Source organism: Myotis yumanensis, unplaced genomic scaffold (assembly GCF_028538775.1).
Source record: "Myotis yumanensis isolate MYYU_CA2020_CCGP unplaced genomic scaffold, mMyoYum1.0.hap1 SCAF_1, whole genome shotgun sequence".
Taxonomy (NCBI): domain Eukaryota; kingdom Metazoa; phylum Chordata; class Mammalia; order Chiroptera; family Vespertilionidae; genus Myotis; species Myotis yumanensis.
In genome coordinates this window covers 192,362,579-192,387,854 of record NW_027223752.1, presented here as the reverse complement: position 1 = coordinate 192,387,854, position 25,276 = coordinate 192,362,579, and the positions used below count along the sequence as shown (strand labels likewise).

The window sequence follows — 25,276 nt, the reverse complement described above, 5'->3', positions numbered from 1 at the left end:
AACTGTGCTCAGAATGTTCAGGTACTTTTAATAGTTTAAAAAAATAAACTACCACTTTCCTTTTTTAAGCCTAGAGCACATTTGTCTTATTTTTATAATAAAATGTAAATAGATAACAGGTTCCCTATGATAATCTCTAAGCTTGTTATAAATAATAGAGAGATAAACAAATCAAGTCTGAGAGGTACAAAAGAGTAGACACAACTGAAACAACTTATTTGGGGCAATCCTTTCTATATACCTCGGCAACTCCTCAAGTCATCACCAAGGAAACCCACTGAACCATCACAAAATACCTCTTAACTGGAAACAACACAAATGCCCATCAACAACAGAATGGATAAGTAAATTGTTATTGTATCAGATACTGGAATACTACACAGCCATGAAAATGAAGGGATTGCTGCTTCACACAGCAGCATAAATGAATCTCACAATTTCATGTTGAGTGAAAGAAGCCAGACTCAAAAGACTGCATTAAACAAGATTCCATTTATATGACATTCAAGAGCACACAAAACTAACCCCTGGTGATCGAGGTCAGAATAGTGATAAGTTTTGGTAGGTAATTGGCTGGGAAAGGGCAAAAGGAAGCCTGCTGGAAGCTGGAAATAAATATTCCATATCTTAATCTGGGTGGTTTTTACATGGGTGTGTACATTTATAAAAATTCATCAGGCCATATACTTAAGATTTATGTGTTTTACTGTATATAAGTGAAATGTCAGTTGGAATATTTTAAATGCTGCAGAGTAAAGGAAATCAGTATGTATATGTTCCTTACAATTGTAGATTTCATTTATCAAACAAGCATTCAAATATTCTATTGACTGGCAGTTACCAAGGTTTCATTAAGCAATATATGACTGCTAAGTGAGAGAAAGACAAGTGCTATATGATATCACTTATATGTGGAATCTAAAAATTCAAATTCAGCCCCACCTGGTTTAGCTCAATGGATAGAGTGTTGGCTTGCAGACTGAAGGGTCCCAGGTTCGATACCAGTCAAGGGCACATGCCCGGATTGCATGCTCTATCCCTAGTAGGGCACATGCAGGAAGCAGCCAATCAATGATTCTCTCTCATCATTGATGTTTCTATCTTTCTCTCCCTCTTCCTTCCTCTCTGAAAGTAATAAAAATATATTTAAAATAAATAAATATAAAAATTCAAACTCAGAGAAGCATGTGGTGGTTACCAAGGGCTGGAGGATAGGGGAAGATAAGGAGATATTGGTCAAAGGGTACCAATTTCCAATTTTAATAAGATTAACAAGTTCTGGGGATCTAACACACAGCATGATGATTATGCTAATGCTACTATGTTATATACTTGAAAGTTGCTAAGAGGGTAGATCTTAAATCCAGGATGGAAGTGTTAGCTAATGCTATCATGATAATCATTTTGCAATTCATTAATATACCAAATCAACACATTGTACACCTTTAACTTACATAATGTGATATGTCAATTATACCTCTGCAGTTCAAATAGATTAAGCACTCCTTAATACTGGGCCCTTAAACATGGAAAAAGAAGGCTATTTATTGCATGGATAAAAGGAACAGAAAATACCCCTCAGGTCAAATTCATCACAGGTTTTTAGCATTTTTCCCCTGGGGAAGGATAAGGGTTACAGTGAGTTGGGGCTTTACTGCCACCTCCTGGAGCATGGCTTGGCAGCACTGGGCTTTCCTGGGCAGAGCCAAAGGAGTAGGGTGTCATCCCAGGGAAATGGATGGAAGGCCAATTGTAGCCATCCCCAAGTTCAGGTGTATCAGAACTCTCCTTAAATGATTTCTGTCCATTCCAGCAGAACTGACTTCTTCATCCCTCTACCAGAGGAGGGAAAGCACTTGTCTCTCACTAACCTCTTTCCTTCCAGGACCCAACAGAAGAAAGGGGACCTGACCGCCTTACTTAAGATGAAATAAGAAGAAAAATGTAATTAAAACTACATTCCTCTGACTGGGTTGCATTTCCCAGTACAAAATAATTTTTTTATCCTACAATATAGTTTGAGGCAAACTGTAGTATCTGAATCTGGTGTTTGCCTTTGTTTTCAGGAGGTAGGAGACACATCTACAGAGGAATATCTCCAATAGTCAAGCTAAAATCTGCTTCTGAAATGACCTTTAATATCTTTCTTTGCAAAAGAAGGAACTCAAATGGCCTATAAATCAGTAATAAGAAAAATATATGAAAGTATATATAACTTAAGTAGTAATCAAGAAAATGTAAACTAAAGCAAAATAATTTTCACCCATCAAATTAGTGAAAATAAAATTAATATCTAAAATAGTTCCAATATAGGAAATAGACTTTCTCATACAGTGTTGATGGTAAGGTAAATTGGTATAGCACTTTTGGGGGACAATTCAGAAGAATCAGTCAAAAGCTAAAATGAAACATACCTTTTGCAGCTTTGAACTGTCTGCCTCTGGAGAGCATTGCGATGGTTTCGCCAGCATCCATTCTCTTCCCCCTGGGCTTTGAGGGAGCCAGGTGTTCCATGGGAAGGCTGCGATTGGCCTGAACCAATCAGCATAACCCCATGTCCTTTAGCGTCCATTAATTCAGACAAAGGAATTTAACAAAGGCCCACGCTAATCCGAACATGCCATTCCCCAGGCGACAGTGCTTGATTCAAGGCGAGCAGTATCCAAATCTGGCTTAATCAGAATCAAGTTTTGTTTAGTGGCTGGAGAAATGCATTTCTTCCTCTTTTAAGAGAATGAGGACGTGTATAGCTCCAGGAGTCTAAGCTCTCAAAGTTTATATTATCTAAACAAAAAATGTTTTAACTGATTCCAGATCTAAAAATCATGACCATGCATGATTCAACAAACATGCATGGCTCTATCATTTATTGAGCAACTGACACTGAGTAAATTCCTTAAACTTTGTAAGCCTATTACCTTGCCTGTAAAATATGACTAACATTCCTAACTTCATAGGAATATTATTACTATTGTCCCATAGGAATTGCTTTGCTAGATGGTATGGAACAGAGATAAATAAAGTATAGTTCTCAATCTTCAGAAACACAGAAAATGTAGTGGGCAGTGACACTGAGTATTATTCTTGCACACGTGCCTTCAGAATCTAGCCCTGACTCTTCTGCGAGAGCCTAGGAGCAACTTCATAAACAGATGTTTCTACTTACAAAATATGTCTAGTGGGAGACAGACAAGGATGTATTCATATCAGAAAGGGAGTGATAATCCAAGGAAGAAGGCTAAAAACAGGGAAGTAACCAAGTGAAACACTGTTGCCATGGGGCGGAGAGATGGTTTTTAATTCTAGCAGCAATATTAATAGAGATCACTTTCCAGATAGATGAATGAAGGAGATAGATGAATGAAGATAAACTGACAATAAAAGCCTGCTCCCTTGAATGATAGGCGATCCTACCCTAATCTATGGATAGGAAAATAGGCTGCACTGAGATATTTTTATTTCATTTTCCTGGTTCTTGTTTTCATTCATGTTAGACAACAATACACTTTCCAAAGTTTTGTTAGAACCTTCCTCACTTCCACTGGAGATGCCCCTGCATGACAAAGCAGAACAAGAAGGATTAAATAAGGCTCTACCTGCCGGGGGAGGGGAGCGGATTTCACTGAGAGCAAAAGACCATGACATTTTATGGATGGAGTTTTGTTTTGTGAAGAAAATGTGTCAAGTGTATAATACATTCGATGTCAGACATCCCCAAACATCTGTAAACACAAAGGTCTAAATCACAAGTCACACAAATTACATGCAAGTGATCACGAGTGATGTCAAGATTTGGGGCCAAGTACTTCGCAGAAGGACATGTTAAAAAACAGTCCAGCTGGTGTGGCTCAATGGTTGAGTGTCGACCTATGAACCAGGAGGTCACAGTTCCATTCCCAGTCAGGGCACAAGCCCAGGTTGCAGGCTCAATTCCAGTGGGAGGCCTGCAGGAGGCAGCCAATCAATGATAACCTCTCATCATTGATGTTTCTATCTCTTTCACCTTATCCTTTCCTCTCTGAAATCAATAAGAATATTTTTTAAAGAAACAGATAAACTGTAGGTTCATTGCGTTTTCAAATTAGTTCATGTCTAAAGCTATCAAAAGAAAAAATAAAACCATTTAAAAAGCAATGCGAGAACATAATTTTTCACTCACATAGTGTTAGGGGCCCATTTCTAATGTAAAAACACAATACAAAGCAATAGAGAAAAATCCACTTGGTCCAATACACTAGGACTAGCCTTAAAGCTTTAGGAGCAGTGACCCTGGAATTTTGGATCCTCTGTCAGTGGCTCGGTTACATTGAGGAGGGCTCAGAAAATAAGTCAGTCACATTTTTCAAACTAATCTGATTTACAGTTGCTTATAGATCCAGCTTTATATTTTAGCACAATTAAGATAAAGAAACCAATAATGAGAGAGTCACACAAGGCAACACATCTTCTACGCTTCCATTTCAATAGGAAGTTAGCTCATCTAACCCAGCAAGGGATTCTCAGTCAGGAGAACCAGGTTCTAAGCCTGGGTCTGCACCACCTTTACCAGGTAGTCTTTACAAGACATGTTACTTTATGACCAGATGGCTTGTATCACTGGCTGTACAAGAAAATTAACTTGTCATCCCTATATCCTAACTTTCCCAAAAAGAATTAACTGATAATTTCCAACATATTTGTTAAATACCATACAGTGTCCTATACATTGTTTATAGTTTATTAATTAAATAATGCAAATAAAAACTATGGAGCTCAATAACATATAATATTTATTAATTGTAAAATATACATACACACAGCAAGCCCATTTTCCCACTAGTACATATACATATTTCCTATTAGTATGTGACTTAATCATATCCTTTGTAAGGAAAGAAAAAGTAACCTTAAATTGAAAAAAAAAAGAAGGATTATTTTAGTTCAGCGTCTATGGCCCCAGTTTGAAAAATCTTTTTCAAGTAGTTCTTCCAAGATTCTAACCAGATATGAGCTTCAAGTCTCAACTTGGACTTATAGTAAATAGTTTTTAGTTCTTTAGTTCTAAAGTGCACAAAATGTTTTAATCGATAAAAGATACCAAGAGCAAATACAGAATGAAAAAGGTCTAATCCTAGACCTTCAGACATTGAGGTGATATTTTCACACCAATCTTTAAATAAAATTAACATTGAAATAAACTAGACAGCTACTTGGCTTTTAAGTAGTGTCTGCTTTTTATGCTGTGGTGGCTGTTAACAACATAATTCAAAGTAAAAATAATAATATTTTAATTTGAGGCCTATTAATGCCTATACACTAACTTTGTTCAGCATGTTAGCCATACCTCGTCTAGTCAAACACCTGGTCAGAGGTTAGACATAGAGCTTCAAAATCAAGATCAAAGTTTAATTGAGCCACCTACATAGACTTTTACATTGCAGTCCCTTATTTTGCCTCCTGAATATCCTACTCTTTTGAGGCTCAAGTTACTATGATTAGAATTTTAATATTAAGCTCCACAGGGTAGGTAATAGAGAAAAGTGCTAGTAAATTCCTGGGCTAAGTTCTAGTCAATGTCTTTTGGAAAAAACAACAACATACTATTAATTGGTTAAGGCAAAAAACCCCACACAAATTCTGGTCCCCTTAACAATCATTCTCTAAAACAGTAAATGCAGAGCATGACTAGAAACCCAGAAACGAAAAACCGAGAGCCAAATTGGTTTAACTCTCCCACCTAAACGTTGAGGACCTGTGCATTAGGAAACATGTGTGTCCTGTGGGTTAACAATGTTGCACCTCGGTTAAAAGCTTTTGGGAAGGCCTAGGTGTTTGAGGAAATAAGAAGACAGGAATATCCCTGGGATTTTAGAAAGATACTCTATTTAATATCACCTTCAAACTATCAGCAGATAGGAGTAAAGTCCAGAACAAAGTTCATCCCCTGCCCAAAGCCTCTTCGTCTGGGGAGTTCAGCAGGATTCAGCCCACAGAAGAGTGACCATAGTCTATTGGTAACCCTGCTTCCCATTTCCTGGTTTTGTAGATACACCTCTTTTGTCAATGAGAAGTATTCAACTCCAAGGTAGACCTACAGAATTCTCCTTTCCCCCTCTTGTCCCAATCACATTCCTGGTCACAGGAACGTCAGCCCCCGAATCATACAGCGCAAAGAACTATCCAAATCGTTAGAAATAAAAAGGTTTCTTTGCGAAACTTGCATTTAGGGTGGTTCTTAGAAGATCAGCAGAGAGGCAGATTCCCATGATACACTGATCAAATATCAACTATACTCACAGGAACCAAAGAAATAACATCTATCCATAAAGAGCAGTCACATATCTTGTTAAAGCCTAGAAACAAGCAAGATTCTTAAATGTGTTTTTATAGTTAGGTTAGGGTAAAGGAAACATTTTTTTTTTTTTTTACTGATCCTAGTTTTTTCATTTTCTTCAACTGATCCTAGTTTTTAGCTCCCACATTCACAAACACATTCCTAAATAAATGTACACATCAATGCAGGTAACACACAAAGTTCAGTGCATAAGTAACATAAACTTTTATAATCTTTCTCCCCTTTTTTACTTACTGTTAATCTTGGGTACCTTTAAATACACAACCTACTAATAGTAAATATACACTCATGTAACGAGAACCATATCACTATTCTTTCATTGGATTATCTTGAAATAGCATCAGTGGACTTCAAAGATGATGGGTGACAGTTGGGGAGGACACTTTCCCAATCTTCCTTTGAAACACCTGGAAGTCATTGTCTTTCCTTCTGCAAAACATTTCTCAGAAAATGCAGGCAGTTCAGAAGTAAATGATCAAAACCATGTACATCTCCTCCTGGGATATCAGCACTTTTGTTCCAAGAGGATGTCATCTCAAGCGCTAGAGCAGCATCTAAAAGCACAGGGGGAATACATGCCACCAAATATTTTACATAAAATCTTTCTAGATGTCTATCCCACTTGTTTTCTCCCATCGTATTTAAAAATATACAAAATATTTCCCAGAAAAGGCTCAGAGCTTTAAATATGGGAAAGCAGACCTACCCCGTTCAGAACCAAACTGACATTCAGTGCTGGTGTTCCATCCAAGGTAAGTCAGCCTCCGAGTCCTCTGTCAGGGGAGAGCCTGGTACCTGTAAATTCACAATCCAGCATTACAGATTCCCAGTCATTGTAAGTTCCACTTCCTGAAAACCCCAATTTTTGTTGTTCAATTGCCAGATGTTTAAAATTAACTATTCATAGCTCAAATTACTTGCACCGAAGATGAAGTAAGAGGATGTTATTTTTTTGACCTCTTTGTTGATACATATATTAAAGTATACTTTGGATGTGCCAGGGCAGTGAAAGCCCACTACAAACCCCCTCTCCTACTTATTATAAAACAAACAATCAGAACGAACATAGAAACATTTGGGGAAAATACAAAACAAAAAAAACAACAAAAAAAACCACTATGGATTAAGGAGAGGAGTCAAAATTTGAAGATGTGGCCTTTCATGTGGGGGTAGGTTTCCAATTTTGTTTTTTCCTCCTGTGGCTTTGCCTAGTCCCAGAGTAGTAAGGACGTGCCGTAGGCTCAAAGTCTGGAAGAAGCCCCATCTTTATAGAGAAACCAGGAAAAGGAATCCCTGCAGGCCGAAAAGGATGGGGGTAATTCTGAAGGGACGAGAACTAGAAAAAGGGATCCTCTAATTCTGTATATAAGCCGCAGAAGTCTCAGTCCAACTCCTGAGATACGCACATGGGAGAGCTTTAGACCAGCACAGCAAAGGCTCAGAGAACTACGCTGAGATTTGAATCACATGCACATGTCTCCTGAACTACACAAGTTCAGGTCAAATGCAAACCAGGATCAGAAAGACCTAGAGAACTGATATTTGAACCACCCCTCACAGAAGCTGAGGCAGAATTTACAATGTGAACCACACTTGGGTGACTTCCTGCTAAAACAAAAAATTCAACATTTTCCAGAGTATTATAACAGAACCCTGAGGCTACACAACATAATATCCACTATGTCCTAGATATAATCCAAAAATACTGGGCAAAAAAAAAAAAAAATCCTGGAAAGTGTGATCAAGTCAATCAAGAAATATCAATCCTGAGGTGGTCCAGATGTTGGAATATATATATAGTGTGTGTGTGTATGTATGTGTGCATAGTTATTTTTAAGTAACCATTATAACTATGGTATATGAAATGAAAGTAAACATAATGAAATGAAGGAACAGGAATTCTTAGTAGAAGAGTAGAACTCTAAAACAGAACTAAGTAGATACTTAGAATTAAAAAACAGTACTGAAATTTTTAAACTTCACTGGATGGGCTCAACAGCAGAATGCAAATGACAAAGTAGTGAGTTAAAAAACTTTATGACAGATCAATAGAAAGGAACCAGTCCTAAGAATAAAGAGAGAAAAGATTGATGAGCATGAACAGATTCTCAGGAACCTGTGAGAAAATACCAAAAGGTCTAAAATATATGTCACTGGAATCTCAGAAGCAGAAAAGAGATTATGGCAGGAAAATTTTTCTTTGAAAAAATAAGGACTAAAAACTTCCCCAATTAGGTATAAGTTTACAGATTTAAGAAGCTCAGAAAACCCCAAACAGGATACATTTAAAAAAAAAAAAAAACTATGCCGAGACATATTATACTCAACCTAATGAACACAAAAGATTAAATCTTGAAAGCAGCCACAGAAAAATGAAACATTACATACAGGAGAATAATTATTCAAGTACCTGAGAATTTCCCCCAAGAAATCACAGAAATCAGAAAAGAGGAATAACATCCTTATAGTCCTGAGAGAGAAAAAAAAAATTTAAAACAACCTACCAACTCAAATTTTATATCCAACAAAAATATACTTTAGGAACAAAAGCAAAATAAAGTCATTCTCAAATGAAGGCAAGCTAAGAGTTTATCACCATCTGACCTACTCTGCAATAATTGCAAGAAGGAAGTTTTTCCGGTGGAAGGAAAATACCATAAAATAAAACTGTAATCTTTAAGAAAAAAGAAAAAACAGAAATGGTAAGTAGCTAGGAAAATATAGAAGACTACTTTTTTTTTATAAATTGTTTAAAATATTTATGACTGCTTAAAGCAAAATGTATGACAGTGTAGTGGAGTTTTCAATGTATGTAAATAAAATATATATGATTAACTCTAACATAAAGTTCAAGTTGGTGGACCAGCCATAGTGGCTCAGTTGATTGAGTGTTGTCCTATGCACTGAAAGGTTACTGGTTCAATTCCCGGTCAAGGCACTTACCTACCTAGATTGTGGGTTCAGTTCCCGGTTGGAGCGCACATGGAAGGCAACCAAGTGATGTTTCTCTCTCATATCAATATTTCTCTCTCTCTCCCTTCCTCCCTCCAAGTACGTCCTTGGGTAAGAATAAATAAATAAAATTCTTTCAAAAAAAGTTCAGGTTGGTGGGAAGGGAAATATATTTGCAAGGTTTTTACATTTATAAGTGGCTTAATATTTGCTATAAGTAGACTGTGAAAAATTATATATATGTATGTGTGTGTATATATATATACACAGTATTTACACATACACACACATATATGTACATATATATACTGTAACCCCTAGACCAATGGCTAAAAAAATAATACAAAGAGATGTCCCCCAAAAGTCAACACTAACAATACTCAAATATGAAAGAAGACTGGAAAAGGAAAACAGAGGAACAAATAAGAAACAAATAATAAAAAAATAAAACAGAGCTAGACCCAAACGTATCAATAATCACATTAAATGTTAATGGCCTAAATATTCAGTGCTAGTCACAATTCTAAAGATATCCCCCTAAGATGCCTATCCCTGGTTAGTCAATCAAACTAATTTAGTTTCTGTGTGAAGGGACTTTGCACATGAAATCGATGTTACTAATCAGCTGACCCTAGGGTAGAGAGATTATCCTAGTGGGCCCAATGTAATCACATCATCCCTAAAAGCAGAAGAGTCACGCCCTGACCATTTTGGCTCAATGGATAGAGCGTCGGCCTGCGGACTGAAGGGTCCTGGGTTTGATTCCGGTCAAGGGCATGTACCTCGGTTGCGGGCACATCCCCAGTGGGGAGTGTGCAGGAGGCAGCTGATCGATGTTTCTCTCCCATCAATGTTTCTAACTCTCTATCCCTCTCCCTTCCTCGCTGTAAAAAATCAATAAGATATATTTTTTAAAAAAGCAGAAGAGTCAGAGAGATGAGGCAGAAGAGGAGGTAAGAGAGATTCAAAGAATAATAATAATTTAAAAATCCAGCTAATGTTGCTGTCTTTGAAGATGGTGGAACTAAGCCATGGTTCCCAGGAATGTGGGTAGACTCTAGACGAGAACTATCCCCGGGGATCAGCCAGCAAAAAAAACAGGGACAACAAGGAGACTTAGGTCCCACACGACATGGAACTGAATTCCGCCAACAACCTGAACGAGCCTGGAAACGGATTCTCCCCTAGAGCCTCCAGAAAGAAATGCAGCCCTGCTGACATCTTGATGTCGGCCTGTGAGACTCTGAAGGAGAGAAGCAGCTTGTCCCGGGCTCCTGGCCCATGGAAACTGTGGAATAATAAATGGATATTGTTTTAAGTTGGAGTAATTTTTATCGGCAATAGAAAACTAACACACATTCCAATTAAAAGAATTGGGATTGACAGAATGGATACAAAGGAAAGATCCTACTTATATGCTCTTGGCAAAAGGAACACTTTATAAAAACCTGGTAGGTTGAAAGTAAATGAAAAGAAAAAAGATATACCATGGAAACATAAGTATAAGTAGGCTGGAGTGACTATTTTGATCTCAGACAAAATAGACTTCAAGGCCCAGAGTACTATGAGAGTTAAAGAGAGACATCTCATAATAATAAAAGGGACATGTATCAGGAAGACAATACAATTTAAGTGTGCATGTAACTAAAAAGAGATTAAAATACATGAAGCAAAAATAAACAGATATAAGAGAAAAAATAGACAATTCCACAATCACCGTAAAAGATTTTGAGAGCACTCTTTCAGTAACTGATAGAAATGAACAACAAAAAAATCATAAGTACATAGGAGATCTGAACAACACTATCAACCACCTTAGTTTAATTCCACATTTATAGAACATTATATCCAACAACTAAGAAATACACATATTTTCAAGGGAACAAGTTTAATTTACCAATATAGACCATATGCTGGGCTATAAAACACATCTCAATGACTCTAAAAGGATCAAATTCATACGAAGTATATTCTCTAACCACATGGAATTAAATTAGAAATTGATAATAACAAAATATCTAGGGGAACCCCAAATATCTAACCATTAAACAAACATTTCTAAGTAATTCATGGGTTAAAAAAGAAATTACGTGGAAATAAAAAAATGTTTGGACTGAATGATAATGTAACTACAACACATCAAAATCTGTGGGATAAAGCTAAAACCATGCTTACAGGAAAAAAACAAAACATGTAGTTGTGTGTATAAGTACATAACATGTGTAAGTGTGTGTGTGGGGGGGGGGGGAGATTATGCAACACTTTACTTACAAAAATCTATCTGACAGATTTTTCCAAAAAGTACAAATAGACTTTTATAAAGGTGAAAATTTTGTGTTATGTACAGAAATGAAATATAGTTCAATGTAGTCTTAATAATAAAGTAAGTGCAGGGCAAGTCACAGCGCCCACCAGAAAGTCTTTTGCTTTTAGTCTTCTGGTGTTTCTCTTTCCTTCAGATTTCTGTACATAAGTTCATGTTATTTTGTTGTTAATTTGTGATTTTTGTTATACCTTCTTTCCCCTTTATTGTAGTTTAAATACAACTGGAAATTAAGCAAGTAAATTGAGACTAAAATGCAGAACCAATTTAAATGTATAAAACAATTAGTTCAGCCTGGCCGGCATGGCTGAGTGGATGCGCATCAACCCCTGAACTAAGAGGTAAACAGTGCAATTTCTAGTCAAGGCACATGCCCTGGTTGAAGGCTCCAAACCAAATAGGGGCGTGCAGGAAGCAGCCGATAGGTGTTTCTCTCTCCCATCAATGTTTTTATCTCTCTACCCCTCTCCCTCCCTCTCTCTCTAAAATCAGTAAAAACATATTTTTTAAAAAAAGATTAGTTCAAAACAAAAATAAAAACCTTTTCTTACATTGGCTGAAACTAGATTTGGTTATGTCAACCCTGAAAAGTGCTTTTGAACCATAGTGCACTCTCAGAGAGCAAATGAAAAATTCTGCACCTTTAAAATGCACATTAAATTTAACTTTAGAAGTATAAAAGGAATTTATTGAGACTCTATAGTTACCAGATGTTAAATCTGTGACAGTGATTCATCTTCATACAACAGGAATTTTAGTTTTAATAATGTTGCTATAGAAATTGTCAGCAAGAGATAAGGCAAAGCAACAGCAATCAATAAACCTTTTTCTCAGTATCACTGGGTAACTGCCTCTGTAATTTATCCTCAACAATATTATTCCCCTTGTTTAGAGAGCTCTACAAAATTATTTAAGGAGTAACATAGTTAAGGAGAAAAGAGTATTCACATTGACAAAGAAGCAACATACAGTTTCTCTATTAAATTAAATGGAAATGCTTAAACAATGAGGCTGGAGAATTTCATTCTAAAACAAAAGTTTCCAAGCATCAAGTAAAGGTGAGAAATCTGAAAAAGTAAAAGTGAAGTACAGTGATACATATCCAAAGTTTGTAGCGAGTTATGGTTGGCTCAGGGGATTTAAAAATTTGACGGTTTTCTCAATGTGAAAATGAGCGATATGACTGATATGTTTTCATATAAAAGTAGCAGAAACATAAATAGTCTTAAGAGCTAAGAGAAATTATAGAAAAAGATGACTGTAGTAATAACAAATCTTTAACATGGATAAAGTGGATCATCTTGGGGGAAAGTGTCAGACAATACATTTTAAAAGAATAAAAACAGTTTCAGAGTTTTACACTTTGAAAGATAGATTATAATTTTGGTGCTAATGCAGTGAAATACTATAAGCTACAACAAAACCTGTAGTTATATAAAGCCATAACTAGGCTATACACACACACACACACACACACACACACACACACACACACATTTAATCATAAAACATTGATTACTGTAAGCTGCGAAATGTTAATATAAACATACTAGAGGCCTGGTGCATGAAATTGGTGTGGGGGGCGGGGGGCAGGCCTGTGCTCTCTCACAATCTGACACCCCTCGGGGGTTGTCGGGCTTAAACCATCAGTCAGACATCCCTCTCGCAATCCGGAACGCTGCATGCACCAGTGACCATACTTTTCATACAGGTGAAAGGCATCTTGCTGTTGTATGGGCAGCTACATTTCATTTTTTTCCCCGATTATAAAAAGTAGTACATAACATGATCCTTCTGAGGCAGTAGTACCATTTTCCCCATCTTATGGGTGGAAAAACTGAAGCAGAGAGAAGTTAAATAATTGGCTTTGTCACACAGTTTTAAGTGTCAGAATCAGGGCTGACCTCAAAATGTGCAAGCCAGAGTCCATGCATGTCATCGCTGTATCATCCTGTTTTTCCAGTGTTAGAGTAGCCTTGCCAGGTTTTAATTTTTACATCTAAGAGACTGTTCCCAATATATAGGGTAGGGTCCCTAGGCCTGGCCAGCAATCAGGGCCATCTGTGGGGCAACTGGCAAGCAGGGTGATGGGGGGGGGGAAGGCCCCCCGCTGGCACCCTCCGGCTGGCCCCACCCCCTGATCACCACTGCCAGTCACTTCCCTCTGCGGTGTGTGTGTGTGTGGGGGGGGGGGGCGGGGGGCAGTGTGCATCATAGCCACTGGTGTTCCACTGTTCTGTTGATTTGCATATTAGGTTTTTATTATATAGGATATGTCATAGAGGTACTAAGTTCAATGAACCAATATATACAATTTAACAAGCAAAATTTTATAGGTCTCACCAATAAACCTTCCCAATCCTTAAGAGCAAACTCTCCCTAAGAAACTTGAACAGGAAATATGAGAGAAACCAGAGCTCCACACAACCTACGGAGTATTTCTGTACCTGATGCAGTGTAACACTGGAGGCATGCAAGTCAATAGCGGCCAGAGAAGGAATTTGAGATTCTGAAAGGTTTTTGTTCTCTTTCCTCATTAGCCTGGAATTTCGAGCTGCACAAAAAATAACCATAAGCACAGTGAAAAAAATAGACATTTTTGTTAGATTTTCACATTCTGTATCTGTCCCTTTGTATGTATTACTTATTGTACATAAGTCTGAACATATTTTCATATATAAAAATGTCAAATTACTATGAGTTTTTTATATTCTGTTCATTTAACATACATGTATGAGTTTTTGATATTCTGTTCATTTAACATACATGTATGAGTTTTTGATATTGTGTTCACCTAACATGCATTTTAAACAATGCAAACAAAAGGGCTGACAAGGTAAAAGCATTGCAAACATACCTATGCCTTCCAAGGCTCTCAGTTCAGGGAGATGATTGTAGTTTAATTCAGGCAAATGCACATCTGTCTTTGCGTATTCTCTTCTTTTCTTATTTGCCTGAAGGAGGCTCTTTTCACTAGTGATCTAATATCATCAGAATGATTAACACAAATGAATTAGCTTCCAGGTAAACTGGGCTTGCCCCTTGTCTAACTACTATAGTCATAGCCTAACATGTATGGATTTGAAGATCTGGAATAATACAATATTTGAAAAACATAAGTAACACACAAAAATCAATTTCACCTAGTTATTTCAAACCTCTTCCTCAGTAAATATATTAAAACTGCTAACAAGTGGATTACTGGTTGATAAGAGTTTCTCCTTCTCCCTCTCTCAGCCTTCAGGTAAGTCCTGGCAATCAGTAAAAGGTTAGCAGATGGGCATCAGGCCAGCAAGGTCAGGCCTTAGGACACTTGCTGAGCTTTTCAGCATATATTGCTTAATTCTGAGCAGTTTATCTGGCCATGTATATCACATGTCCTAGGTTGTTTTTTGCTTTCCCAACATAATCTTGGTGCTCGTTTTAAAAACATTTGTCCTTGTCCTGCTCCTCAGAGTTAGCATATGATACTATCTCCTAGTTACACAGTTTATTAAGTAAAGAATTACAACTTCATTATTTTCCAAATCTTAGTATTATTACTTCATAGTTGATAAAGTCTGAGAAAATAATAAAGTGAAGAATAGTAGGAGCGCTTCAACTCTGTACCTTTATGGATTTGACATTTTTCCGTTTCATTTGAGAATGACAGAAAGTCTGTATTCTTTTTTACATTTTCAGAACAGGTAATAAATATATATAGTGTGTGATTTTCTTTAAAAAAAAACACCTATATATAATGAAATCATATATGTGTTTTACATACGTTTGTATGTATAATGAAATATATACACAAACACATATAATGTCAGTGTCAAGCTATCATTGAGGTTCCTTGATGTCTCAAATTTAATATTCTCTGAATTATGCCACTCTGCCTCCCACAAATTCTTCACAAGTCCTAGAGTGAGAGTTTGAGTTTCTTTCTTTTGGATGTTTCTGTTTGTTCTTTTAATAGAATAAGCGCTAAGGTTCTTGGCTCAAGTCAGCTACAAAATGAAATAATTAGTTCAAAAAAATTATCCACAAATGCAAAAATAAATAAATAAATAAATCCAAACTACCCGATTTACATATTCAAACCATGGCAAGTAAAATACATGAGATGTTTATAATAATATATTTATTATTGATCTTCAACCTAGAATTGAAGAAAGTTTAGGCTTAGCTCTGCTTCCATTAATTTTCCAGTGGATCTTCCCCCAACTAATCTTTACCTCCTTTTTTAATTGCCTGTTCCAAAGGATAAACAGAAATAAGATCTAAAATTACTAGCCAGTGATGGTTATGCAATGCCTGAAAGAAGGCTGATATCAATTCCAGAAAAATGGTATTGAGCCAGCTATTTGGAAAAGCCTCGCTGAGCAAAAGAATCTTCAAAGCAGACTGGGAATGTAAAACACAAAATATCCACAGAGAAATCAAAAGGTAAACTATGTCAAAAGGAAAGCACAATAGGTACAGATATTGTAGTCTAAGCAAAACTTAAAAACAAACAAATATAATGTCTAAATCATGAGTGATGAACAAGAAAGGTTATAATTTTCAGCACTGTGGGTAATGAAAGAAGTAGAGAAGGAAAATTTGTGAGAAAAATACTTTTTGGGGAATATGTCCATACCTCCCTTTCCCTGGCAGAATTCATTTGCATTTCTTAAGCAGTTTCAATTTGCTAGACACTGTTCTAGGTGTGAGTGAGAGCAGTGAGGAAACAAAGCACAAACCCCTGCCTTGGAAGCTTACATCTTAGGGTGACAGACAATATATAAATAAAAGAATGTAGAAGATATCAAATATATATGCTGCAAAAAAAATTAAGCAAGGTGAGAGGATAGAAAGTAATGGGAGGCAAAATGAGTTATCATATTAGGGAAGACCTCATAATAAGGTTTCATTTAAGCCAAGGAAGAGAAAAGGCAAGTTTTTTGGATTATCTGGAGAATGTTCCAAAGTAGAGGAAGAAGCAAGTGCAAAAGCCTAAATGTTGGAGCATGTCTGACCATGTTGCAGGGATAACAAGGAAATCAGTGTGGTTGGAATAGATGGATCAAGAATGAGAGTAGCTGTGAATGGGACAGAGGGGTGGGGACTTACAGACTCTGCAAGGACTCGGGTCTTTACTCAGAAATGAAAAGCCAAGGGAGGGTTTTGAGTATAAGAGTGATGATGATTTAACTTTAAAAAGAAGCTCTCTTGAGCATTAAAATGTTCCTCTGAAGCTTCAGAAGACATATGAACCTTGTATATGCTTCTATTACAATCTATGCTTTAACTTGCTGGTCCTTGACTAAACCAAGGGTTCCTTGAAGAGAAAGATTGACTCATTCATCTCCAGTGTTTTATACATAATTAGAGGCCCAGTGCGCGAATTCGTGCACAGGTGGGGTCCTGCTGGCCCAGCCCCAGTTGGGGTGGATCAGGGCTGGGCCTGTTGGGAGGAGGAGATGGCAGGAGGTTGGCTGGCTGGCACGCCCCGATTGGGGCCTGATCAGGGCTAAGCCAGCTTGGGGGAGGGGCTGTGGGTGATTGGCCAGTGCTCCCATCCCTGGTTGGGGTGTGGGGCGGCCTACTGGGGGTAAGGCCAGCCATGGGAAGAGGCTGTGGGCAGTGGGCTGGCTGGCCCCGCCCCCAAATGCAGTGGGGGACTCATCAGGGGTCAGCGGCCAGGGGAGGGGTCATGAGAGATTGGCCAGTCAGCCCCACCCCCAATTGGTGTGGGGGGGGCGACCGGGAGGCAGATCTGGCTGGGGAGAGGGGCCGCAGGTGGTTGGCCAGCTGGCCCTGCCCCTCATCAGAGTAGGGAGACTGACCTGGGGTGGGGCCAGGTTGGGGGAGGGGCTGTAGGAGGTTGGCAGCCGGCCCCACCCTCTATTGGGGTAGAAGGGGTGATCACAGGTTGAGCCGGCTGAGGGGAAGGGGCCGCGGGAGGTTGGCCAGCCAGACCCACTCCCCCAATCAGGCCGGTTCACTGGCCGCAGTGGGCATCGTAGCGACTGGTGGTTCCAACTGTTATGGCATTCCAGTCACTGGCTTTTAATATATATATAGATAGGTAATCAATAAATATTTGTTAAATGAAGAAACAGAATACTTTTACCAAAAACCTAGTGTGGATGAGAGAAGACCATTTATCTTCTCTACTCTAAAAAAAAAAAAAAAACAAAAAAACAAAAAAAACTGATCACAAAGCATTAGGTTAAGAAAATTTACTATTGCCTAAAGAATTAAAACAGATATCATTTTAATAAAATCTTACATTTTAAGTTCCAGATTGATATTACTTTCTAAAACTTACTTAAACTTTAAGTCTTTCACATTTATGATTATGGCAGGCTGGGAAGATATATGCATAATTAAGCTTCCATTTTATGATTTGTCCCCAAATAAAGATCTCAGTTCTTCACCATTATATTTAATATTAATAAAAGTCTAGATGGGGGGTAGGGGAGGCCAGGGGATTGTCAAGGGTGGGGGAAAAAAAAGGACACATATGTAATACCCTTTGTAATACTTTAAGCAATAAAAAAAAAATAATAATAATAATAATAATAATAAATAAATAAATAAGCATATTTAAAAAAAAGTCTAGAAATTACTTAGCTTGTTCTTCTACCACTGAGAAATGATGACTTACTGGTTTGGTCATGTTAATATTATAAATGCCTGATGGAGTCTGTTGATTTGGTTTAACAAATGGAATGCAATACTTCTTGGTCTTCTCATCCACTCTGTACCAACAAGGACAAAAAAATTAAGTTAGAACCAACAGTAATTATTTTTCAAGCACAAAACCAAATTACATAGCACCAAGTGACATGCAGTTTAATCAGCATTTAATGCCTATTCTTAAAAACACTATGTGCACAGATCCGGTAAAACATTCTGTCCTACACTTATGGCTCCTACCCAGTCCCCAACTCCAACCAAATTACCTTCCTTTAAGCAAAATTCCCAAAAGGAGCTTCTTTGTATCACTAAATGCCTGTAGCCATACAATGCAGAAACAGACCTTGAAAATCAATTGTCTCTTTTGTTATGACAACCTCCTTTCATGTTATTAGAATAAATAGCTGTAGAGTCTCTTCACCTTAAACAGTACAACCCTACTTTCTTAGGACTCAGGTTAATTTTTTGACCAAATGCTAATAATCTTCATTATATAGACCAAAAAGTCTTTTGAAACAGCAACCTGACCAGAATGAACAGTATCCAAAAGCCTGAGAGTAACACAATGGGGCTGAATTGACAATCACTTACAAATTTGCAAATATATCCTTAAACAACGTTTTGTTCTTATTTTCTTAATTCATACCTGTAACTCTGAACTCCTGGGATAGTCCCCATTCCAGAATTAATACCAGGAGCTACTGCAGAAAGATTGTGTGTAAGTGGAGGAATAGCCATGCCTGGATTCCTTGTGTGATCCACACTGCCATTGCTGCAATCTCTGAGGCTCGTTGAAGGCACTGTTTTGATGTGGCTAGTCCCGTTGTCATGGAGACAGCTGACATTTGAAGCTCGACTGGTTTTTTCAACTTTTTCTCCATCAATTTTTGACCCTTTTATCTTTAATACTCTAGAATCCTTAATTTTGGGATCAGCATTGGAATCCTGAGGAATAATAAAAATGTTAATAACATTAATGATCTGAGGATAATGAAAAATCACCTCTACCTATAAAGTACTTGTCAACTAAACCAGAATTCCACAGACAGCACCTTTTTGTGCCCCTGTATTTTTTTTATCTACCTATGGAATTAAAATTAAACCCAAGATTCTCGGTCAAACATTTATTTTGAATAGAAATGCAATTTACACTAGCTCTGATGTCTACAGGGTGGGGCAAAAGTAGGTTTACAGTGGTTCATGTGGAAAATAATACAGTAATTAATAAATAATAATACAAGAATAAACTCTGTTTCGCATACTCACACCTGTAAACCTATGTTTGCCATGCCCTGTACACCTCAGATTTACATGAGACATATATCTAAATATATTATAAATATTTCAGTGGGAAAAAATGTGGAAGAGAAATCAAGCATGCCCACCTTTGTTCTTTTTTTTAAAAATATATTTTATTGATTTTTTTACAGAGAGGAAGGGAGAAGGATAGAGAGTTAGAAATATCGATGGGAGAGAAACATCGATCAGCTGCCTCCTGCACACCTCCTACTGGGGATGTGCCCGCAACCCAGGTACATGCCCTTGACCGAAATCGAACCTGGGACCTTTCAATCTGCAGGCCGACGCTCTATCCACTGAGCCAAACTGGTGAGGGCATACCTTTGTTCTTATATATGTAGAGTCAGGAAACACAAAATTGAAAGTCTTTTCTTTTGATTCATGTGAGAAAACAGGAGTGGTTGGTGGTGGATTTGAATTACCTTACCAAGAACCAATTCTAGATAACATACAGGAAAAGTAAACTTCAAGTAAATTCAATACCTAAATCTCAATTTTAAAATGCTCTACTTTATATAAAATTCTAACAATGATATTTTCTCTTCCATCATTTAAGGGGAAAAATAGTGTGCATGTGTGTTTGTGTCTATGTATTGGTATGTGGCTATTCACCTGTGTCTATATGTTCTTGAATGAGTATGATTTCCTGCACAGTCTGGTACACAGTAGGCACTCACTACATGATATGTTAAGATTTTTTTAAAGAGGTAATGTCTATAGAAAAGATACATTTTTATAAAGAAGCTAAAAGTTAACTTATTCCCCATCAGAAAATATTTTAACCTCCATTTTTTTCACCCTCCAACATAATAAATTTAATATACATTAATTTTTAAATTTATTATACATTAAGTTTAATAGACATCAAAACATGGACACTTACCTGTACCACAAGTGTGTTTCTCTCCTCACCTAAAACGTCATCTTTTTCCTTCTCCTTCTTTCTGTTTTGGGATTTTTTAGATAAAGAAATATTTCTGGCATCTTTCTGTATTTTTAACTGTAGTTCCTGAGAGAACCTACATAAAAATACATTTGTCAACAAAATAAAATTGTGTGAGACAGATAAATCAAGGGGAAAAAATGGTTTTCAAGATATCTATTTTTGGGGGGCGGTCCTCCGGCGCGCTCCCCTCGGGCTGGGGAAGTCGGTGCTAGTGACCGGGGGCAACGGCGGCGAGCGGTTCCCTGCGGCCTCGAAAAATCCTACAAAAATGTCTCTGTACCCATCTCTTGAGGATCTGAAGGTAGACAAAGTAATTCAGGCTCAAAGTGCCTTTTCTGCAAACCCTGCCAACCCAGCAATTCTGTCTGAAGCATCTGCTCCCATCTCTCAAGATGGAAATCTCTATCCTAAATTGTATCCGGAGCTTTCTCACTACATGGGCCTCAGTTTAAATGGAGAAGAAATAGAGGCAAATATGGCCATGGTCCCTGGAGCACCAACTCAGGGGTTGGTAGCAAGACCTTCCAGTATGAACTATATGGTGGCTCCTGTAACTGGTAATGATGTGGGCATTCATAGAGCAGAAATTAAGCAAGGGATTCGTGAAGTCATTTTGTGTAAGGATCAAGATGGAAAAATTGGGCTCAGGCTTAAGTCTATAGATAATGGCATATTTGTTCAGCTTGTCCAGGCAAATTCTCCAGCCTCATTAGTTGGTCTGAGATTCGGGGACCAAGTGCTGCAGATCAACGGGGAAAACTGTGCAGGCTGGAGCTCTGATAAAGCACACAAGGTGCTCAAGCAGGCTTTTGGAGAGAAGATTACTATGACTATTCGTGACAGGCCCTTTGAACGCACAATTACTATGCATAAGGACAGTACCGGGCATGTTGGTTTTATCTTTAAAAATGGAAAAATAACATCCATAGTAAAAGACAGCTCTGCAGCCAGAAATGGTCTTCTCACAGAACATAACATCTGTGAAATTAATGGACAGAATGTCATTGGGTTGAAGGACTCTCAAGTTGCAGACATATTGTCAACATCTGGGACTGTAGCTACTATTACAATCATGCCTGCTTTTATCTTTGAACATATTATTAAACGGATGGCACCAAGCATTATCAAAAGCCTGATGGACCACACCATTCTTGAGGTTTAAAAGTCACGACACAATGGAAACTTGGCTGAACTTCTCCAGTTTACTTCTTTGGCAACTTCACTCGATATTATGCACAGGAAGCTTCCTAGGAGCGAGAGAGCATATGCTGCATGAGGTCCTTTCTGTCTTACAGTATGGCTGGGAATCTAACTGTTTGATCTGATAATAATTGTTCAGACTTCAAAATAGTTGTAGCCTTATCCTGGTTTCACAGATGTGAAACTCTCAAAATCAAGAGACTTACTTTCATAGATTAGTTTCTCTACTGGAAACCTGATGCTTTTACAAGCCATTATGATTAGAATGACTGATGCAGGCTTAGCTTTGTGTTGGAGCCAGTCACCTTTGTCCTATAAATCAAGTAGTGCTGTTACTTTAGTTCTATGGTATATTTGCATTTTTACTGTTACCATAGGACATTTAGAATGATTGCTTTCGATAGTTGTTTTGTTTTTTTTTTAGTTATCTGTGTGTAGTGTGTTTCTGTAAACACCAATTAAATAACACTGGTTTCATTCCATGTAGGAAGCATTAAACAGTGTATGCAAGTTGTATTAATTATCATTAAATTTTAACTACCTTCACTTAATATGCTTGAACTGCTGCCTTAAGCATCTAGAAGAAAAGCCAAAATATAACTATTGCTGCCTTTCTAACACCCATAATGCAGTTCCATATTAAACTGACATGTACGTTAGCCCAGAACAAGAGCTATATATATAGCGTAGCTGCTTAGTTGCATTTGAGATTTTCTAGTTATAGTCATTGTGTAATGAATGCAACTACTTCTCATAGTTCCTGGTATCATTTTCTGATAAATGAATTACTATATATTTAATGTAAAAATTCTTAATACTAAGTAGAATAAACTTTTGACTTTTTTCCATTCATAGGTTATATAACTTAACTGCTTTGGGATGGTCTTACAAACCATGTTGTCCTGGTGATTTGTTCTATTTCCTGACTTTGCCCTGAAAACAAAATGGCATTGACACTTTATCCTGATTTTTTTTTTTCTCTTTGGTTTCTGCCTATTCCAATTAAATATGTATGTATAAATAAAGTCAAAATTTAGCCAAAAAAAAAGATATCTATTTTTAAAAATTGAGTATTAAACTAGATTGTGTTATTGAAAATGAGAAAAATTATGGCCTACATTAGCAGTTCTCAAAAGGTAGTTTGTATACCCCTGGGAATCACTAAGAACCTTTCAGGAGGTTCAAAAGGCCAAAGCTATTCTTAAGAGGAAGATGACTTCCTTTTCATCCTGTTAACATTTGCACTGATGAAAGCAACAGTGGCACCGGACTGCACTAACAGTCACTGTACTCTTCATAGCCACACATTCTCAGTTAAACAAGACAAAGAGAGAAGAGAGAGAGAGAGAGAGAGAGAGAGAGAGAGAGAGAGAGTTGTATTTAAGGGTGTCCTTGATAAAGCAGTAAAAATAGTATTAATTTTATTAAATCTAAATCCTTGAACATATGCCTTTTTCATATTCTTTGTGACAATATGGGAATATGCAAAAAGCACTTCTGCTGCAAACTGAAGCACAGTGGTTATCTTAAGGAAAGGATGAGTGATTGTTTGGGATACAAACTAAATTAGCCACCTGTTTCTTGGAACAGTTTTACTTGAAAGACTGACAGAAGAGCTGCTGTTATTCAGAGGGGGTATTTAGCATACATTCTCTTTTAAAAAGTGAACGAAGGAGCTTGTCACTTCAAGGAAAACAACTGGTATTTGTGTCAATAAAATTCAAAATTTTATGCAAAATTAGAATTTCGTTAAATTTATATCCACTACTGTGAGCTGAGCAAATTCCCAATATTTAAAGACTTTTCTGATGAGATAGAATGTGGCTTTTTGAATGTGGCATAATGAAATAGGTCAACATTTTAAAGACCTGTATAACAGCAAAACAATATTTTCCAAATGACTAATGTATGTTATTACGAAAGTATACATGGGTAAAGACCTATTCAACGTGTGAAATTTTAATGTAACCGGGTTAAAAAAAAGCTCATTGATGTGGTTTCAGATTCCACAACCAACATTTAAGAACTACCACGGTCAGTGTTAGTATAGCATCAAAGTTTTTGGTATGGGATCAAAAAAGAATGTGCACAATTATTTTAAAAAGCTAGTAATATATTCTTCCATTTCCCAACAACATATTTGTATGAGGTCAGGGTTTCTTCACATATTTCAAACAACACAACATATCACACCTACTGAAATTAGAAGCAAATATGAGAACCCAGGTATCTTTTAGTAAGCTAGATATTAACTAGACTTGTAAAAATATAAAGCAATGTCATTGCCACTCATCTCACTATATTTTTGCTTTCTCAGCTATACTAATGCCAGTAGCTCAAACAGCACAGGAGAACATGCCAACAGCTCTGGCACCCACACGTTTGGCACACCAAAGTCTCCAGCACATCAGCAGTGTCAGCAGGGTCACAGGACTGGGTGTGGTATGAGTTTGGCAACAACAGGAAATGGCACCTTTGCAAATGCATCAGCACCCAAGACGATGGCATCATACAACTGGTAGCAACATAGAAATCAGACCTGAGCGGTGCATGTTACCACAGGAAGACAGGAATAAAAGCAGGAAGTGACTGCTTTGTGAAAACCAAGAGCCCTCAGTTAGTGAATACAGGGGACCACTCCTACAAATTCCTTGGCTGCTAAGGATGAAGGGAGGTAGGGCGGTAAATATATGAGATCTTATCAAAGTAGCTGGCTAGAGAAATACTGTCTGTTACTATTATGAAGACCTTATTTCAACTCTAGGCTGGAGTGACCGGGAAAACATGAGCCAGTACCATACCGTTCAGCAAATCCATCCATACAAAAGAAATTGTGGTGCAGGAGCTCAGCACAGAAGGGCCTTTTGTCTGGATCAATATGTAAGCATTTCTAAAAAATAAAAATAAAAAACCCATGTAGCTCATATTTTTTTAAAAATCTAACCACATTTAAATGTCTAAACATAGAAAACACATCTTTAAAGTCATGAATTTAAATATCTATGATAAATGACAAAGAATAAATCACAAATCTAGACAATGACCAAAGGTTGCTAATATCACAAAAAGAAAGACCATCAGACATTCTGATCAAGCTCTCGCTCTATAAATTTATAAGAAATACAGGACACAGAGGAACATATTAAACTATACTATATGGGAAATCCTAAGGGACAAACAATCTAGTTTCTTCAACAAATAATTAGCAAGGTTTAAGCAGACAAAACAAAAAGAGATGAAGATGAGTTTGTAAATTAAGAATCTTAAAAAAGCCAAAACCGGTTTGGCTCAGTGGATAGAGCGTCGGCCTGCGGACTGAAAGGTCCCAGGTTCGATTCCGGTCAAGGGCATGTACCTGGGTTGCGGGCACATCCCCAGTAGGGGATGTGCAGGAGGCAGCTGATCGATGTTTCTCTCTCATCGATGTTTCTAACTCTCTCTATCTCTCTCCCTTCCTCTCTGTAAAAAATCAATAAAATATATTTTAAAAAAAAAAAAAAAAGAATCTTAAAAAAAAAGATAACTAGCCCAGTAATGTGGCTCAGTGGTTGAGCAT

The 25,276-nt window shown here is 37.3% G+C and overlaps 1 protein-coding gene and 1 pseudogene across 3 annotated transcripts in view; one reads left to right on the top strand and one right to left on the bottom strand.

The window, feature by feature from the left end:
* Positions 1-4,765: 4,765 nt before the first annotated feature.
* The window catches only part of CDKL2 (cyclin dependent kinase like 2), a 35,147-nt gene continuing 14,636 nt past the window's right edge, over positions 4,766-25,276 (bottom strand). For 2 of the 3 annotated variants that reach the window (XM_070394885.1, XM_070394893.1), the window contains exons 7-15: positions 24,522-24,610; positions 20,458-20,593; positions 18,922-19,220; positions 18,244-18,337; positions 14,467-14,590; positions 14,057-14,163; positions 10,443-10,574; positions 7,041-7,129; positions 4,766-6,888 (exon numbers count right to left, since the gene is read on the bottom strand). In XM_070394885.1, the coding sequence (XP_070250986.1) occupies positions 7,064-7,129; positions 10,443-10,574; positions 14,057-14,163; positions 14,467-14,590; positions 18,244-18,337; positions 18,922-19,220; positions 20,458-20,593; positions 24,522-24,610 (1,047 nt within the window). In that variant the 3' untranslated portion in view covers positions 4,766-6,888; positions 7,041-7,063. The remainder of the gene's footprint in view (positions 6,889-7,040; positions 7,130-10,442; positions 10,575-14,056; positions 14,164-14,466; positions 14,591-18,243; positions 18,338-18,921; positions 19,221-20,457; positions 20,594-24,521; positions 24,611-25,276) is intronic. The other variant, XM_070394902.1, reaches the window with a different exon arrangement.
* Positions 20,727-21,820, top strand: LOC139006839 (syntenin-1 pseudogene; annotated as a pseudogene).